Source organism: Crinia signifera, chromosome 4 (genome assembly GCF_055691185.1).
Source record: "Crinia signifera chromosome 4, ASM5569118v1, whole genome shotgun sequence".
NCBI classification, from domain to species: Eukaryota; Metazoa; Chordata; class Amphibia; order Anura; family Myobatrachidae; genus Crinia; species Crinia signifera.
The window spans coordinates 148,402,349-148,422,947 of NC_139220.1; the positions used below are offsets into that span (position 1 = coordinate 148,402,349).

A 20,599-nucleotide genomic window follows, 5' to 3' on the forward strand; every position below is an offset into this window, starting at 1 on the left:
ATGAATACACAATATTGCCACAAGAATAAGTATACATACCCTTCAGATATAGCTGAATGTTAAAAAAAAACCTGTTAAAGTCCAACCTTTACCCAGTTCTATTTACTCTACATACAGAAAAAGCACTTCCTGTGATCAAAATGCTTTTCAACAAGAATTAAAGGGTGTGTCTTTGAATGTTAAAGAGCCCACAATAACTTTACACCCTTACTGTGATTAGACTGCCAAGGTTATTTTTATATTAAAAAGGTAGATCAACTTAATTTTTTTAAATGAAAAAATGTGAAAACAGTAGTTTTCACACCTTTCTCACCTAATGTATTAAAGGGCCTTTGAAGCCGTTTTCATGTAAAACGGCTCTAAAGCCTTTCATTTTCATATTTTTTGTAACCAGATTGCATTTCCCATTATTAGTTGGGGAAATGTGATCTTGCTGCATTTATTATAAAAAAAAAATACTGCAGTGAGCCCTGTTATTAAAACGCTATCATGAGATTGTGTATTCCCAGACAGTGTGATCAGCTATGCGCTCCCAATAGACAACCAAGACAATCACTAGGACTCCTATGCTAGCTACCACTCATCTGGTCCTCCTGCGCTGCTGCTTGACCCCTAGTGCACAAAAATAATGCTGAAAAGCAGCAGCTAACTTTACAGCACCGGCGGTAATGCAACAGAAGTGATTTAATGGCCACCAGTCCTCCCAGAGAAGCCATCACTGGACCATGGCTATGAGTAGCAACAGGGTATAGTGGCAACCATTAGGAGTGCATGGCAGCGGCAGTGCATGCAAAGCACAAATTCAGGGTATGTTTCACAATATACTCCAATAGGACTGCGGAGGTCATTCGCAGGGACAGAGCTTTCTGCATGCGATAATTGATACATCCATATGAGGTTATCAATTATTGCATTGCGGTTATCACAACATCATCAGATGCAGATGGTGATAAACCAGTCCTAAATATTAAAACACATTATCCAAAGCACTATTCCATATTTTTCCTTATTTTCATTAAAAAATAAAAGTTACAATGCATTGTACTGTATATGTGCTTACTGCAGTTGATACACTGCAGCAATGCAACAAGCAATGGATTAAGAAGAAAAAAGCCACTATAATGAGGTAACTTTAAACAAATGTATATATTTTCTGTTGTTGTTTAAAACTGATTCAGTATGTGTGACCAGCAAACAGGATGCCAGACAGTTAGAAGATAGACCGTGGCATCCCGCTTGAAAGAACATTAACTCCCCCCTAGTATCTCAAGTTAACTTTCCCTTCCCTGGCCTAAACTGGAACCATGTTGGCATCTCCATTGAGGTCAGGATTCTGGAACCAGTGTTGTAGCAGACTGACGGAATTCTGGCACCAGCATTTTGATCGCCAGCATCAAGATCATAAATGCATCCTGCTTAAAGTATAATCAAATGTTAGCAATTGCGTTATTAATGATAACTACTCTGTAATGGAAGACCAATTTGGAGCAGGTAATACAACTTAAAAATTTAACATGGCACATGAGGTAGTGGATTAGATCGACCAATGGTTTCCAAATCTCTCTATGTCTATAGCCAATGTAGAATCAATGTGGGAAACCAGATCGTTCCCAATCAATGATACACAACCACTAAAGAATGTTTTGAACACTTAAGCTAACTCCACCAATAGACATTGATTATCCCACAGATTTATGCATAGTAAATCAGGGGTGATGATCGGTGAGTAAAACCATTTATAGTTCCCTTGCAGATGGTTCCAACCGATGACAATCCCTAGGCACTGAAACAATCAAGTTTTTTTTATTTCTTTTAAAAACATAGTGAAAGGGGAGTGGTCTTCTACAGGTGTAGATACCCCTGGCACTAGTGCCACAAAGCACCGCTCAAGGATCTTTTACACAATGCATTGTGCCTTCCTTCCTGTTCCACATCCTTCCTTAACAAACTGTAGGATACATTTAGGGAACTTCAGATCCAATTCACACAAAGGAACATTAGCATGGGACCCTAGTTAGTGCACCCTGCGACAGTTAGACCTGGTCATTAGGTTTTATTTAGAAATATATATGTAAACCTCATGTTTATACACATATCCAATATCTGTGCATGCATAGAAGCCATACTGCACATCTGGGGCTGTGATGTTGTTTGCAGTGCACCAAACATCATGATTGACCAGAAGCAGTGTAGAAACAGGAAGCATCCCAGAAAACAGGGGAATGTCAAAGCCCATGGATGTATCCTTGGACACAGGTTCACTGGCCCCAACTGTGCTATTTAGGGGAGTATTCAATGTTTTTATTCTCCATGTGCAGCGAATCCTGTTTAGGATTCGCTGCACATTCGCAGGGTTCAGGAGGGCTGCAGCATTTGTTGCCGACCCCCTGCTGGCGAATGTGTAAAAATAAAGTGCAAAAAAAAAAAAAAAGATTTTGAAATTAAATATATATTAATGTGCTTCAAGCACATGAATAAAAATAGCATGCCCCTTCACCGTAAAAAAAATTAGATTTTTTTCACACAAACTTTTTTTTTATTTAAAAGATCACTTTCCAGTTCACCTTAAAAAGATGTTGAATTCAAAATAGTGAGTCATGGCAAAAATCAGGGAGAAGCAATTCGCCATTCTAGCATTGAATACACTCTCAGCGAATCCCAGTGAAAACCCCATTGAAATACACCAGCGAATTACAGCGAGCATGAAACTGATAACTGGCTTTCGGCGAACAGTGAACATTGAATAGGGTGAATCACATTTTCAGTGAAAAAGATTCACTGCAAGGAGTGAAAACCGCACCATCCATGTCGGCATGGAGTTGATTTTATATAGTGTGGCGAGCGCAGCGAGGCGAGCGTAGTGAACCCCGCGAGGGGACGCGGAAAACTAAACAAATAGCTTAGTGGGTGCCCAACTAACATATAATTACCCACCCACTGTAGTGATATTTTTGTAATGGTAAATTATTTAACGCCACAACTATAGTAAAGGACTGAACAAACATTTGGTAAGTCTATCCAACAATACTTGAAACTGGCTGTCACAAATTTCAGCACAACAGCCAGAAACCATTTAAAGAATTTAGTACTGGACCTTTGAAGTGATCGTATTAGCCTCCTATATTCTCTTTTTCTGTGTTTCTAGTACTTTTCATCTCTCCCGCAGGTGAAGTATGGGAATGGTTAATGTTTCTACTGAGATACTTATTACCCACACCTGTGTTATCATATAATGCAATACTACACATTCGTGCCAGATCATCAAATAAACCATGCCAATAGGCTGTTTCTGGCGTTTGTGCCATCTGCATACCTACAGCCAGATTTCAGTCATTTTCTTGGGATCCTGTCTCTATACTTTCAGCCTGCTAGTTAAATTTTCAGGCTTCATACGGTGCACTTTGGAAGTTCCGACCTGGTTTTCAGTACTTCTATTGTGCTCCACATTTGCATTCATCCAGGAGCTACAGTCTTCAGCCTTGTTATTTCTCAGTCTCCAGGCATCACAGTGCTTTTACGGCTAATATTTTTCACAGCCTCCATTTGTGAGATCCCGGCCTTAAACATTTCAGTGTTTGTTTCGCTCACCAGTGTACTGTCTTTATTCTTCAAAATTTCCAAAAACAAGTTCTCACGAGCCCAAATGCAATAGCCTGCAAGCTGCGGGAAGAAGTCAGCGATATAGCTGCTACATTTAAAGCAGTAATGTTTTAAAAAGCCCAACTATGTTGGATATATCTTTTAAAAATTCTACTTTAGTGGATCTTTTATGAGGGGAGTACAATTTGTCATTCATAAGTACTGTAAACACATCAGGAGAGGTCACTTCAGCCAAGTTATAGATGATCCACTTTCATTTGCGTATGTACATATTGTGTAAGATTTGCTGCACTGAGCATAATCGCAGCTGTGATTATACAATGCTGTTCAAATTGGATGTGGGTGTGGGCACGCTTACCTTAGCATGATGCATAAGGATCATAGATAAGACCATTCGTTTTTTCCTTTTAAGTCATTAGTGTTCTTTTTCTCAAGTACTTAAGATATATCATGTTGTAATCATAAAAGCCATTTTGATTTGCTGTAGTGATACAGTATATTACAGCTATTTAAAAATAAAAAAAAGGTACCAAGGAAATGAGCATTAAGAACATTAATTTAACTATTTATAGATTTGCTAAACGCAATATTAAAAATACCTACCATAACTAAAGCCATTCTAAGCACTTCTACCCCATTCACACCAGCCTAAATTTTCGGGCTGAGTCCGGGAACAACCCGGTACTAGCGCTGGTGTGAAAGGTTCCCGGGACAAAATCCCGGGCAAATTTCAATCCGGCTAGGTACCAGGGTTGCTCCCGGGTTCAACCCGGGGTCCTGGCTGGTGTGAAAGGTACAGGGTTATACTTACCCGGGTTGCCGTGTCCTCGGTGTGCTGTCTGGACGGGAATCCACGCAGGCGGCGGGTGCAAATGACGGGACAGCCGGTGGATGATGATGACGCAGCTCTCCGGCGGCAGTGAGTACGCCGGAGAGCTGGGTCATCTTCATCCGCAGCCTGTCCCGTCATTTGCACCGCCGCCTGTGTGGATCCCTGGCCTGCACGGAGGACCAGCAACCGGGGTGAGTATTCTCCCCACCTCCGCCACCATCCCGCCTCCTCCCCACCTCCTGCCGGCCTCCTTCACGCCCCCTTCTCACACCAGAAAATGCAGGGACATTTCTGGTGTGAATGGGTCCAAACCCAGGAATGTCCTGCTTGTCCCGGGAACTGAATTCCCGGGTTTGTCCCTGCATTTCTGGTGTGAATGGGGTAAAACATAGCTGCATTATCCTGCTTCAGGGCCAGATGTATTAATCTTCAAAAAGTGATAAAATGGAGAGTGAAAATGCACCAGCCAAAGTTATTTTTAAAACCCAGCATGTAACATGGCAGTTAGGAGCTGATTGGCTGGCTGTTAATCACTATTCATTTGATCACTTTTGAAGCTGGATACATCTGTCCCTCAGTGAGACAATCCACTAGACTTGCAACTTATACTATGATTGGTACACTGTAATTCTTGTAAATCAATTTTTATGTTTTACAGTACACGAACACAGGATTTAATTTTAACGGTTATAAACCATAAAATATTAATATTTAGTAAGACAACAGAAAGTTTCATGTTCTCACAACTGCGACTCTGACACATGCGCCTTTATATGTAGTGTTTATTATAGCAAACTGCATGTGTTCTGAGAGGTGCAGAGTTATAGAATGAACACGCTCACTAGAGAAACCATTCCCAACCATTTTTTTCTCTCCCATATGCTTTTAATTTATAAGAAACCCATCTGTCAATTTAAAATATTCACAGTGCTTATGAGTGGAATGGAAGTGTGTCTGGCCGCTGTCTGTGTACTGCCTTTGGAGTTCCCATTAATGCCTGTATGATTAATGCTGCCGCTTCCTCTGCCTGTGGCAGCACAAAGCAGATAAATGCTTATGTCCGAGGGCCGCACGGGTAGCACCCAGTGGATTGCTGGTCAGGCACAAGCACGAGGAGACACTAATTATGCTGCAGACTTAACCGGAAGTGACACCACTTGGTTAGTCTCCACGGAAATGGGAGACTACTTCTTCCACCATTAATATTTTCAAATACCCCCAAATGGTCTGCAGCACCGCCCCAGGGGTACGAGTACTCCAGGTTGGGGACCACTGTACTAGAGACTGATCAAACCTTTGTATGCGATCTGCCTCTTTATATGCCAGTGCGTCCTTATATACAGGTATCACTAACCTTCCATGTGTCACCATCAGCTAGGCATTACAATTACATTATTGACTTGTCATATGGTAGGATATAATTGCAGTAGTGAGGGCAGGAAGTAGTTACACATTGCATGCAGCAGGAAGGGATACAAAGGCCAAACATTAGAAGGGGGTATGTGGGTACAGAGTATGAAAACCAATTCCAGGTCATTTTTTTCAATCCAAAAGTTCAGGATTGTAAAAAGCTCTAATCTGGAATTACTGGGATCCACAGGTTGAGTAGGTGGTAAGTCTGGCAACCAGCCAGAGCCAGGAGGATATCCTCTTATCCCTTTTTTATATCTATCTTCCCCTCCATTACTCTGTTCTTATCTTTTCTCTATCCCTTAGTACTTATCTACCTCCAACCACCCAACACCACCACCCTGCTTAACCCATTAAGTGCCAATATATGGGAGATTTTCAAAACATCCACTAAAAATCCATAAATTCAATAAAAAGTGTTGTGTAAAAAAAAATTCTATTTCATATAGAGAGGTAAGCATTACAGGTCATTGTGATAAATAAAAGGTGTTTGCTTGGCACTTTTCACACCTATTTTAAAAAATTCACTTGGCACTCAAAGGATTAAGCAGGCGAGTGCAGCTGAAGGTGACATAGCATGGGGCTTCACCTCAACACTTCTGATATCACTCTGTGCACTGCTGGGGGAGCTGGCCAGAGCTAGTGCTGCAGTTGCTCAGTGCTGCACAGCATAAACAAATACACAATCATTGATCCCTAAATCCCAGGATTGGAAGCTCTAAGCCAGGATTCAAATCATGTTAAATTTAGGCCAAAATACTTATTTTGGGATTAACCACTCTAGAGCGGAGCTTGCGACATGGTGAGTGCTGCTTATGGCACGTATAAAAGAAAAGTACCAATTCCAGACATGGCCCATCTAGGATCACCAAACCTCCCAGAGTAATCCTGGATGAGTATCACCCATAGGTGAATTTAATTGTATATATAGTAATTTATTAGAGGGTCCATGAAGCACTATTTTAGAAAAATATGCTTTTACTGCCCCAACAAATGTCTCACATGAGAAGCAACCAGAAGCCTTTTAACTGTGAAGAAGTCAGCTGCTCCTAACTGACAGTGAAGGACTGGCAGAGTGTTGCTTGGCAATGCAGTTACAGGTAAGCACTACCTGCAAATGCAATATGTTAAAAACACAAACCGTTGTATATTTTAAGGTCATTACTTTTTCCAGGAGCATGTGGGAGGATAGGCAAGTATGGCTAAGGATGGAGGATCATCATAAGAATGTGAGCAGCCACAACCCAGTGGGGAGGAGCAAACTCAGGGCTGGAGGTAAAATAATCATCATGTGCATGGTGATAAAGCACTGAAAAATGCAGAAGAACAGGTACTAAGGTGTCATCTGAGGATTTAATCCTGAACATTGGTTTCATTAACCCTACAGGTGATACATTTTAAAGGAGCATCACATAATACATTGACAAAGCCAATCCATTACATAGGTAAAACAGATAATGTACACACCAAGTTGACATGGCTGAAAGATTGGCATGACAAATCTACTTTTTATTTTTTTTAATCTGTCAATACATTATTACATTGCAATCTCCCATCTCATAGCAATTCTAGTTTTATTATTTCTAAGGGGGGGGGGGGGGGGAATCTACATTATTAATCATCTTGCAAATCAAGTCATACTGTATTTTGACAGCAAAGTCAAGAAATGCATCAATAATGAAATGCAATTTCATTCTTCCAGGACACTGCAATAAAGTAAATCATTTTCCATCTATTGCTAAAAGCCCAGTTTACTTTATTCTCTGGTAACTGTATGTTAGTGCATTGTGTTCTGCTAACACATTATGCAAGGCTGGTGCAGAATCAACAATTCCATTTATGAAATGACTTCGCAAACATAAAACTCCTACTAAAGCTGGGTACACAATAGTAGACATAGCGGCAGATCAGTTGATCTACATAGGTCTACAGATGGATCAGGCAGCGCGTTCTCACGCTGCCCAATCCATTGAGACGAAAATCCCAGCTAGGCAGGCATTGAGATGATAATGATAATAATAATAATAATAATAATAATAATAATAATAATAATAATAATAATGTTATTTATATAGCACTTTTCTCCTAATAGGACTCAAAGAGCTTGCATTAGCTTTTTACAGCTCAAAACACAAAACAAACTTAACCAGGGACATTAGTGAAATGCTTGGAAGAACAGGAAAGTCTTGAGTCTATTTTTGAAAGTTCCTTAAGTGGAAGCTTCTCGAACTGAGAGGAGGAGTGAGTTTTATAGAGTTGGAGCCACAGCACTGAAAGCTTGACCTCCAGATGAAATCAGGGCAATTCTGGGTACTGTTTGTAGTTCTCCATCCACCGATCGCAGTAATCGAGTGGGACAATAAGGGATCAGAAGCTGCTGCAGGTACCTTGGGTCCTGGTCATGTAGAGCTTTAAAAGTCAGTAAGTCGATCTTGAAAATTATTCGCCATCTTATAGGCAGCCAGTGAAGGGAGTACAGAATGGGTGTTATGTGGCTGGAGCGGGGCTGATTGGTTAATAGCGTGGCAACTGTAATTTGTACCATCTGCAAGCGGTGCAATTCTTTTGCTGGGAGACCGAGGTAGAGGGAATTGCAGTAGTCAAGGCGCGAAGATACAAATACATGTATGACTTTAGGCAGATCTTCTGAGTGAATTTAGTGCTTGATTCTGTCTATATTCCTTAGATGATAGAATGAGGATTTAATTGTGGCTGATATCTGATGTTTAAGTGTCAAGCCACTATCCAGGACAACACCACAATTCCGCACATGTTCCGTATTTTGAAGTTCTGCACCCCCAAGCGCAACTCCTGTTGGTTGGCTCTTCTGCAGTCTTGTCCTGTAACCTATAATAAGCGAAAGAAATGGACAAATAGAACTGCGCACCCAACTGGAGTTATGGATACAATTTAATAATACACAAATAAAATACACAGATAAAAATACATTAAAAGTCAAGAAAATAAAATTAATGTAAAAATAGGGAATATACAACCGGTTGTATCTAAGGCTATATGTTTATCCTGGTGATGGTAATTGTTACCAGGCTGATAATGTAGTACATATACTATTGACGGTAGCTACTGTACATTCCCGGGTTAGTGCCAGAGTTAGTAGGCACACTAGAATGCACTATTCAATAGTTGTTTAGAGTGCTTTATAATCCCTTTTCTCGTCTGGCCAGACAGTTTTAAAAGTTGGTACCTTACAGATGACCTTGTGCTGCTACAGTATATCCTGTTCTCCCAGTTGATGGCGCTGGTTAGCCAAATGTACAACTTTATCCGGAGTGCTTTTTCAGGTAAGCTGGTCGTGATGGTTTTTAAGGGTACCGTTCCTCTTAGATGTAATGCCAATAGGGTATTCCTCTTACGCGTTCCCCCGCCTGCTCGTGGTTATCAGCGGCTTCTTCAGAGAGTGTATATGTGGCAAATACAGGCCCGATTACATCCATGCACCCTATTAGCAGCTTAGTCACTGGTCAGCATTATACCCAACGAGTATTATCGTAATGTATTAGCAGTAGTCTATTAACACTAATCATAACCGAACATATATAGGGACACTGCATCAATGCAACAAACTAGAAAAAATGGAAAGTAATCACACCAACCAATGCTTCTGATATTTATAAGCAGTGTGCGCCTCACCCACTGGATTGCCCACATGTTGGGCACCATAGGTAAGCCATTAGCATAATATAGCGATGGACACAGGACTAATCAAACGACGGTAGAAAATATTCCAACAAGGATATATTTACCAACTTTGCTAACTAGCAATTTTAAATCAGCATGTTTAGCCCTGTTGATTCGTTTAGGTCCTTAGGACTCAACATATCTAAATATAGGATCCAATGGGCTTCCCGCTGTAATAAACGCTTTTTTTCTAGTTTGTTGCATTGATGCAATGTTCCAATATATGTTCGGTTATGATTAGTGTTAATAGACTACTGCTAATACATTACGATAATACTCGTTAGGTATAATGCTGACCAGTGACTAGTATCATTAACAAAAGGTAGGGTGTTGTATAGCCCCCTTTAATTAATTTATTTATGTCTAATTAATTTATTTATGTCTAACCTAACGAAAATGAGCCGTCACTAACGGTTTAATTATTGCAGTAGCTTGTATGTATTTTTATTGTATATATTTGTTGTTAAAATGTATTAGGTGTCTGGTTTAAATAGTGTTCATATTATGTATATTATGCACTTTATATTTATGTATATTGAATAATTTTCACTGTCTGGGACGCCTAGGGTATTCCTACGGCTTGCGGCGTCTCCATGGAAATCCGCCGTATCTCTAAGACACTGTTGCAGCGTCTCACCTTGATAATGTCACTTGCTCTTGCTGCAGGCGGAGATGATTTTCGCGGGCTGGTGAGTGTGTGAGGGGGATTTAAGGAGCTGTTTTGTCATTTGTAAATTAGCCTGATGACGACACTGAGTTGAAACATTGTTGTATTGTGCTTTTAAAGGGATTCAGTATGAAATCCCGGCGTTCAAAATCCCGACAAGGGGGGGACGTGGATCGCCCCCCCCCTTGCGGCCACTTACTCCGCTGGAGCATAAAGTGCTCACGAAGGGGCTCAGCTTTGTTCCTTCCACCAAGCCTGACCCCTTCACCATTAAGGTTGAGCAATTTAAATTGGCCCGGACATTAAAATTACGTGAGTACTTCCAACATCAAGTCACCCAAACAGCTGCACCTGTGGAGTCTTTTCCAGCCAGCCTCAAGAAAAGGTCCAAATTTGAACCAGTATCTATCAATCCTTCTATTAGGACATATAGTAGAATGCTGGAAAAAGAAACATCCGACATTGTCACTGCACCCACCTCTGGTCATCCTAACTTTTCTTCTGACGAATGGCAGACACTAAAAACATTGAGCCAAGATGCATCAATTTCTATCCGCCCAGCGGACAAAGGAGGTGCCACGGTTATTCTGAACATGTCAGATTATGTTGCAGAGGCTAATTTACAATTACAAGACTCTGACACATATCTTCGTCTTGCAAAGGACCCCACACCGCAGTATAAGCTGGAGCTTGACTGCATTCTTTTGGATGCTGTTAAAAATGACATCATAACCAGCTCCACTAAAGATGCACTTATTACAGCATATCCTGTGACTCCTCTGCTTTATTTGCTTCCCAAGATACATAAGAGCTTGGTCAAACCCCCGGGGAGACCCATCATCTCTGCCCGGGGGTCACTGTACCAACGCATCTCTATGTATCTTGACCACTTCCTACAGCCTTGTGTGCAAAACACTGTCTCGTATTTGAAAGACACTACGGCATTATTACATAAACTTGCCGATATTGATACAGTGCTCACCGATTGTTCATTATGTACGATTGATGTGGTTAGCCTGTACACGTGCATTCCACATGAGGCCGGACTGGATGCCGTGTGCAGGCTAATCACAGACAATCCCCACTATGTGGGACCTAACATCCAATTTTTTTTGCAGCTGTTGAACTTGACGCTCAAGCGCAATTATTTTGCATTTAATGGTGATTTCTTTGTTCAACTCAGAGGGTGTGCGATGGGGTCCTCAGTGGCCCCGTCGCTAGCAAACGCCTACATGTACATCATTGATGAGTCTTTGTTCATTGACAACCCCCTGACCGCAGGCAAGCTCATTCTATATACATGCTATATAGATGACTTGATTGTGGTTTGGTCGGGAGTTACCAGTGTACTTAAATGCATTATTGACCAACACAACAGCTCTGCCACCCCTGCCAAGTTCACTTATGACATCAATGACAAAACTGTCAACTATCTTGATGTCACTATTAATATCTCTGATGGCAAAATTGGCACATCACTATACACTAAGAGCACAGATAGAAACACCACGCTCCTGGCTACCAGTCATCACCCTGTCCCCCTCAAAATGGGACTTCCATTCTCCCAAATGCTGAGGGTGCGACGCATAGCCAGTGATCCCGATGACTTGGAAACCAGTTTAAATAATATGATTGCCAAGTTTAAACAGCGCGGCTACGCTGACAGTGACTTGCACCGTGCTAAAACTAAAGTAATGTCACTTACTCGTGAACAAGCGATGAAATCTACCACCAAAAATAGAGATAATTCCAACAAGCTCATTTGGGTTAATTCTTTTCATCAAAAAAGTAAACTCATTCAACATAGTGCCAAAAAATACTGGCCATTACTCACCAGTGACTCTACTTTACCTGGGCTTAAAGACAAAAAAAATCATGTGCGCTTACAAGCGGGGTAAGAACTTGAGGGATTACCTGGTTAAAAATAACATCCTCTACCCCCCACCAAAAGCGACCACCTTTCTAGGTAATCCTAAACCTGGTTGCTTCCGCTGCTGTGGCTGCACCACTTGCAGCTACATGAACACTGGTGACACTTTTTATCATCCATACTCTGGAAAAAAATGTAAAATTAAACACCGGGTCAGTTGCCAAACAAAATTTGTGGTGTATCTTTTAAGCTGCCCCTGTGGTCGACACTATGTCGGCAAGACCGACAGGGCATTTAAAGAACGTGCTACAGCCCATCGGTCCAATATTAAAATTGCCATAACATCTGGCCATGGGGAGCATCCTGTAAGCAAACACTTTGTGGAGGCAAGACATCCCTTGATCTCTCTCAGGTACAGAATAATAGACCATGTGCCCCCTCTGCCCCGTGGCGGCGATAGGTCACTGATTTTATTGCAAACAGAATGCCGTTGGATCCACACTTTAGATACCTTGGCGCCCCGAGGTTTGAACGAAAACCTCGGCTTATCCTGTTTCTTATAAAACATGCTGTTGCTTCAGTATCTACACAGATAGCCCTACATGTTTTCTACAAATAGAATGATTTTCCATGTTTTAGGCACCTGTCCTGTACAGTTTGCCACAATGGTGCTATCTGCACGCTGCTGCTACTGGGAACACTGTTTTGTTTTTTGCTATGTCTATATGTGTATACTCCTGTAGGTACTTATGTATTATCTGGGCTCCCATGTTAAATGCACCCCTTTTTTTCATACCCCTACTATCCAACTACGCATGGAGTTGATTTTATATAGTGTGGCGAGCGCAGCGAGCCACCATGCCCGAAGCGTGGCGAGCGCAGCGAGCCCCGCAAGGGGACGCGGTCTCATAAGAAAAACGGGAGCCCAGATATTACATAAGTACCCTCCTGTATATTTCTTCTCTCGCAACCTTGTTTACATTTGTATATGATGTGTAATTTCTGTTCATTCATGTTTTTCAGATCACGTGTCCGAGGCAGCCTCCGTGGCTCACTACGTCTCAGTAGCGTGTGATGTCATCATTAGACGCCATGTGACCGGAAGCTGTGCGCCGCGGACAGCACCGAGGGCTATTTAGGTAAGCTCATTTGTATGTTTTAATTGTTTATGGCACCTTGATAAAGTGGCGACACGGCCACGAAACGTTGGTATACTACCGCCTTGTGTGTTTATTCCATCATTGCGAGTGCCACCGTCCCCCCCACGCTGCATGTTCCTGTCTCCACACCGGAGTCAAGCTACGGAGGGAACCGCTGTTTCTCACCATATCCCTGCTGGGACTTGTGCATATTTCGGAGTGCCGCCTTGTCTTATATATATATATAGCAGTAGTTGATATCGGCACTCATCGGACTTCACAATGACAAAATGACAGACACAGAGGTCTTCAAAGCGACGTTTCGGTTTATTCAACCGTTTTTGAGCTTGAACATATATACACATATACACACATATATACATATACATATATATATATATATATATATATATATATATATATATATACATACACATATATATATATATACACACACATACACATACTTGTTCTAGAATAAAAGTATTTAATGATTGTATCCAAAGAATTCAACTATGCAGGAACACAGAAAACAAAAGAGGGAAGGACAGCTGTATGCAGTCTGCGACAGGCATAAAGTTGCTGCTACCTCCACCTGCTTGTTTTCTTCCTTGCTAAATTGAGTGGGTCAGTGATGGGAGTAGCCAAATGCATTTTATCAGAGGGTTTAACACAGATGATATATCGGAAGAGAGGGCATACATTGTTTCATGTCACCTACTGGATTAGATTATTCGACAACCAAGCACTAATGGATTAAACAACAATGTTCTGAGAGAATCGGTATATAGCATCGTGGTATGGATTGTATAGCAGAGCTTGGAGTATTGAATGCAGAATAGATTAAGGCTGGAAAGGTGCCATCCCCGCTCTGCTGCATCAGCATCATTCTATGCCCCTCAGTCTTGCAATTATGTTGCAGCTCTAAGAAGTAAAAACAGAACACCATTAGGACAAGGCTGTGAGGGATAACTCATTCTTGGTAGTACAACCTTGTCTGTACTTAATCACAACTGTTGACAAAGCTTCTCCTAAAACGTTCAGGTCATCCCGAACTGACTTGCCATTGCTGACTGCACTGCCCGCAAAACTCCAGGACAAATCAGGTTGTACAGACAGTCAGCAATAAAGCTTACATCTGCTACCACCAATTCGGCTCTTGCTGGTAATCAGCATTTGGGTTACACACTCACCACACCACTGCCCATTTGTGCACTTCTACACGGTGCCCTGGAGGCATAACATGGGCAGCGCAACCCCAGAAACATTGGGCGGCATCATATATACAATCTATTTTGTGTATGATCTCTACGATTTATCTGTGAGAGAATTACATCCCACGGAAAATACTTCTCTACATATTACCTCAGGATGGCCTGATAAACGCACAGCTTAACATCTAGCACAGGCATTTAAGGAGGTTTCTTGAGTAATTTATTTCCTACCAGTATACTGTATGTTTAATACCTGTACAGCCTAATATATGTGTGATGTAATCTGTTACAGCTAGTATGGACGATTGAGCATTGTATTTATCTTGCATCTTTATGACTAATTATTATTTTACCACCGATTTTGTCTACATTGTTGCATCATCTGCAGAATTGTTACAATGTTGCACTAAAACTGTATTTCTAGTACTCTTGATATATTAAGTACCACAATACAGAGAATTTCTCCCCTTTTCACCACTAATCAACTCATAAGCCTTGCGCATGACTCGCTCGCAGGGCATACGAATGAATGTTACACATTAACATCCCTTCGCAGGCCAGCCCACATCTTTTGATGGTCACTGACCATTGAAAGATGTGGTAAATGCACGCATATGTAAGGTTGCTCTGAGCAACTTTACATATGCATGCATATTCAGGGGGAAGTGGGTGGGCAGCTGATATCCAGTGATGTCAGCTGCCCACCTCCACCTGTCCATCATGCCTGCATTAGCATGAGAATGCCCAGCATTCTCATGGGAAAGCCCATGAAACACTCAGCACCTACTGATTGCAAACTCACACTCCCAGTGCAGACCCCCCCCGCCCCCCTGCATATGCACATGAGCAGAAATGTGCATGCACACAGTGCAACCATCAGACCCTGTGCGAACGCAGGGTGGCCATGAATAGACCTGAATGAGGTCCATAGTGAGCCACACCTCCCACCATTGAGGGGTATACCCTCAGTCTACATCTGTCAAGCGCACAGAGCAGTGAATGAATGTGGTCTCCCAACTGTCCTCCCCACCTCACCTCAGGACAGTCCCCTAATAAGAGAAAGCTCAACTGTCAAATCAGGACAGTTGGGAGGTACCATATATACTCGAGTATAAGCCTACTTTTTCAGAACATTTTTTATGCTGAAAAAGCTCCCCTCTGCTTATACTCGAGTGAGGGTCCCACTTGAGTCAATAAGTTTTGCCAGTTTTTTGTTGTAAAATTAGGTGCCTCGGCTTATATTCGACCCGACTTATACTCGAGTATATACGGTATGTTATAATATCCTGTGACATATGAAATGCATTTGCAGAGAACCACTGAACATAATTCAACTTATCAAGTGCCAGATGTTCTAAGCCTTGAAAAGTGATAAAACGGAGAGTGGTGAAGCAACATCCAATTAGCACCTACCTAACATGTTACAGGATGTTTAAAATGTGACTGTTTGCAGCTAGTTAGGAGGGTCATCACTCTACACTCTATGGCTTAGTACATCTCGCACAATGTGCTATGTATAACCCAAGTCAAAGCTTAAAACAACAAATACAACAAAATAAATATCCCTCATTTCCACCCTTTTATAGAGCAATGTAATATACAAGAACCACCACAATGCCCATGAATGCTTATACAATTACTAGTTACAGAATTTGGATTTACTAGAGACTTTTTTGGGTTTTCTTTTAAAATAAAAAAGATTGATCTTCTAAAAATTATTATTAGCTCCTAAAATCGGTCAGCATTCAGTAACCAAGAATGGTTACATTCTGCCTTTACAAAATAAATCACGGATAGATATAAACCCACCGCCCCCCCCCCCCACCCCCGCCCCCCCAAAATTCTAAAAATTCAATGGTCTTTTTTATGCCACTAATTTAAAAAGTTGACATTTCTAATAACAATGTAAATATAAAGAGCCTTAACAGAGCAGTAATCGCAAAAATAAACAAGAGGTTAAGTGTTTAACCTTATAAGGGGAAGTAGGTTATAACAGATATTCTTCGCAAGATAGTCATTATCTGTAAAGTGCTGCCACAGCTTCATTCAGCTCCTCTGGTGGGCCATTAACCTTATGGTCATTAGGAAAATGGCATAATTAATGTTACCTTCATCCTTGAAGTATAATATTCTGCAGTATTAAGCAATATTTAGTTATAAGTTTACATTTAAAACTGTGAAATAATCAAAGATAATCAAACAATGTAATGTGTGCTCAGTGATGTCAGTTGGAGGTTAGAATTTTTTTTATAAGGTTTATCTATAACATCATCATCAAACATGTTGGACTACAGAGCACTTCCCTTAACACGTCTACCTATGAGAAGATATCTGCAGGATGGTTTCCCAAATGCATGACTTGTGTGATCACACATGACCATAAATGCAGTGCAGAGTGTACAGTTTTATCATAGGGGCACATACTCTATTGCACATGTGCAGAAATCCAGGGAAATGGTGCGGTAGCCATTTTCCCCTGAGATTTATTTACCACTGACTGTACAAATCTGGTATAATATGAGAGCAAAGGTTTTCCGATTTTCCAGATTTTCAGTCTAACCAGCTCGTTAGAAGGTTGGATGAAAGTTGTAGAAATAGCCAGCAGTTGCTATTTCAATATTGCCTTTTGCACCTTAATGTTATTTTAGTCTTTGACATACTTAATTTCATGCATAATGTACTTATGTAGTTTTCACTTAATCTGGGTACAAACCTAAAGATATATTGGTCCAATCTATCTGGTGGGAACAACAATCTGGTAATGTACTCTATGGGAGCATATGGTATTCGAATATTTGTTACCAAACAGTGGAAAACATCATTCATGTCATGCCTATGTAGGCAAGATCACACACAAATTTAAAGAGCGTATGGCACACATTGCAGTGCCATACATCAAGCGCTAGAGGGCAAGACATCAGAGCAACCTGAGGCATGTCACGTTGTTAGGATGCGCCACAATCTATTCACCGCAAGATACAAAATTATTGATGGGGTCCCACTATCTATTAGAGGAGGAGATCGTGCACCTTCTGCCATAATATTAACCAGTTTAAATATCTAATATACCGGTCAGCATTATATTTATGTTTACACATGTAACTTAGCAACTTATTTTAACCCCGCAGCGTGATGCGACACAGCACCAGGACACAGGATGCGGGCTCCACCTAATTGATGTGCACCTGGTGTAGGTGATGGGATATAGGTACGTACTATTCCTTTTTTCTTGTACATCAGAAGAAAATTCCACACAATGAATTGAAACGTTAAGCTAAGAGTTGTCCTATGTTTTGTGAAATCTGTGAGTGCCACCAATTCCTCTCCGTATGCATGATATTACAGGACAAGTAGATACTTCAAAGTTGAGTGCCAACACCAGAGCAGCTTGAGACAAATCTAAAATGTTTTTATTACTTATACAGGGTCTGTACGGAAAATAATAAGGGGTGTATCAGTTTCCCATTCTCACCAGTGGCAGTTCCCTATGACTCTTTACAATGAAAAGATCAAGCTATAAAGAAAGCGCCTCGTTTGAGGTTCAAGATGGAGCGTAATATCAAGCAACGATATACGATCAAGTTTTACGTGAAACTGGAATTTGGTTACCAAGACGTTTATCATGATTCAAAAGGCCTTCGGGGAGGAATCTTTGTCCAAGGTGCAAGATGACCACTGGTTTAAATTCTTTGAGGAGGGGAGAATAGAATAAACCACCCCTTGAACAACCTTCAACAAGCTGAAATGAGCAAAATGCGCACAAAGTGTGTAATGTTTTGAACACTGACTGATGCTTAAGAGTTAGAATGGTAGCAGAAAGACCGGGACTTCCAAAAACTACTGTGCAAGAGATTGTGACAATTTTATGTCTAATTGGTTCCCAATGTTGGACTTGGGATACGTCATTGGGTCACCAGCAGGTTGGTCTACACCATTAGGTCGACAGGGTAAGGTCGACAAGGTCCTAAGGTTGACGGGGTTTTACACATTTTGTTGAGCCGACAGTGCTAAGTTTCAGTGTCCATGTTGATTGTGTCAACATTCAGGACAAAAAAAAATGTGAAAAACCCCATGACGATCTTTTGACTGTCTACCTAATCCCTGTCGACCTAATGACCCTGTCGGCCAACATGCTGGTGACCCAATGATCCACACCCATTTGGCTCATGATCAAAAAGATAAGAATGTTGCCATTTCCCATTAACTTTTGGAGTGTATGCAAAGTGAGCCTAATTTATTTTGACTGAAAAGCTTACATGAAAAAAGCCTATTAAAAAGGCTGAAACTTCAAACTACCCCAGTGTAGCTACGTTTTGAGTTCTTTAATACTAAGTCCTGAGTATATATATATAGATATAGAGATATATATATATATATAGATATAGAGATATATATATATATATATATATATATATATATATATATATATATATATATATATATAGACCAGTCCAGATCAGCGGCACCCAACGGGCTTCTCACAGATGAACGACACGGGGAACACCAGAAGTGTAAGCTTTCGGGTTTATTCACCCTTCATCATGCGGCATACAAATACGAGTACATTTATTTATTCAGCTGTGCACCACGGCAGTTGCTTTCAAACCTTGGAGGGTGCCGGCTTAATGGACTGTGCTATATATATATATATATATATATATATATATATATCTGCGGCTGTGCGGGCGGCACTCTCGGTCCTTGATGTGGCGATGGCTATAAAAGAATTGAGCCAACTGCCAGGCGGTGATACAACGTTTCGATTTATTATCGTCTTCAGGTACCTACCTGAAGACGATAATAAAATTATTTTATAGCCATCGCCACATCAAGGACCGACAGTGCCGCCCGCACAGCCGCAGATATCCAAATAAACATTGGAGAAGGCACCCGGCAGATTATTGATTTACAACCCCAGTACTCTGAGTGCCGAGCATCAAAAAGATATATATATATATATATATATATATATATATATATATATATATATATATATATATATATATATATATATATATATATATATATATATAGAATGGTGGAGAGACAACAGCGGCACTCTGGGGATTTTTAGAAAAAATATATTTTCAGCAAAAAAAGCTTCCAACGTTTCGGGGTATGTGACACCCCTTTGTCAAGGTTATACGTGCACGTATAACCTTGACAAAGGGGTGTCACATACCCCGAAACGTTGGAAGCTTTTTTTGCTGAAAATATATTTTTTCTAAAAATCCCCAGAGTGCCGCTGTTGTCTCTCCACCATTCTGTACTTCTGTTCCTGAAGGCACCTGGGTTACTTGTACTGCTGGAGGAGTGCCAGGCCTACACCTCTACCTCTCTATATATATATATATTCATTCTGTGTATTGGATAATTAATCCACGATGAGCAATCACCAGTAAAAACATCAATCTTTTAATTTCGTACTTGCTTGTTATAATATAAAGATCTTACTTCAAGGATCCTCAGATCCTGTAGGTCGACGTTTCGGCCACTAGAGGGCCTTTTTCAAGACCGCTCCAAATACTCACAACTGCACAGTTCAAGGATTTCAAGTACAATGAGCTCGGCTGCAATGCTCCTCCTTATAGCACAGTCTGACAGGGTAATTCTGTCGACCTGTAGTAACCGGTTATGGCTGCCTGTAAGGCTCAACCTCCCTATATCACATGTTGTTAAAAACGGTCTCCTATTAGCTCCCGATTATCTGTCTGGGAAAACCAAGATGGCCGTGCGTTCCAGCTAAGCGCCGATGCGTTCCAGCATCATTATTGCGCTTATTATACATTATTGTGAGACCGATTTTGCCTTTTACTGTGGATACTCAGATTTACGCTCTCTATTCACTTTATAGAGGCGTCTGTAAACGCTGTTGGATATAAACCTGTGGCGAGCCCGAAGCGTGGAGACCGCAGCGAGCCCCGCGAGGGGACGCGGATTATTTTGGTGACATGGAATACATTTTAAATAATCTGCGTCCCCTCGCGGGGCTCGCTACGCTTCGGGCTCGGTGGCTCGCTTTGCTCGCCAAAGGTTTATATCCCACTCCATGCCCACTTGGATAGTAGGGAAATGAACAAGACCATTTTTACAATGAATCCTATGGAAAATCGGGTCGATCGCATAGCATCGCATCTGATTGAATGCCTTAAGTTAAGGCATACAATC

The 20,599-nt window shown here is 41.1% G+C and overlaps 1 protein-coding gene across 7 annotated transcripts in view; it reads right to left on the reverse strand.

The window, feature by feature from the left end:
• The window catches only part of IMMP2L (inner mitochondrial membrane peptidase subunit 2), a 990,168-nt gene that overhangs the window by 828,470 nt on the left and 141,099 nt on the right, over window positions 1-20,599 (reverse strand). The window contains exon 1 of one of the 7 annotated variants that reach the window (XM_083182731.1): window positions 40-107. The exons of 5 other annotated variants lie outside the window; for them this stretch is intronic. Coding sequence is in view for 1 of the 2 variants with exons in the window: in XM_083182739.1 (XP_083038865.1) it covers window positions 14,129-14,141 (13 nt within the window). In the remaining variant the exon portion in view is untranslated. Of the gene's footprint in view, window positions 1-39; window positions 108-14,113; window positions 14,142-20,599 lie in introns of those variants that run through there. One more of the 7 variants, XM_083182739.1, reaches the window with a different exon arrangement.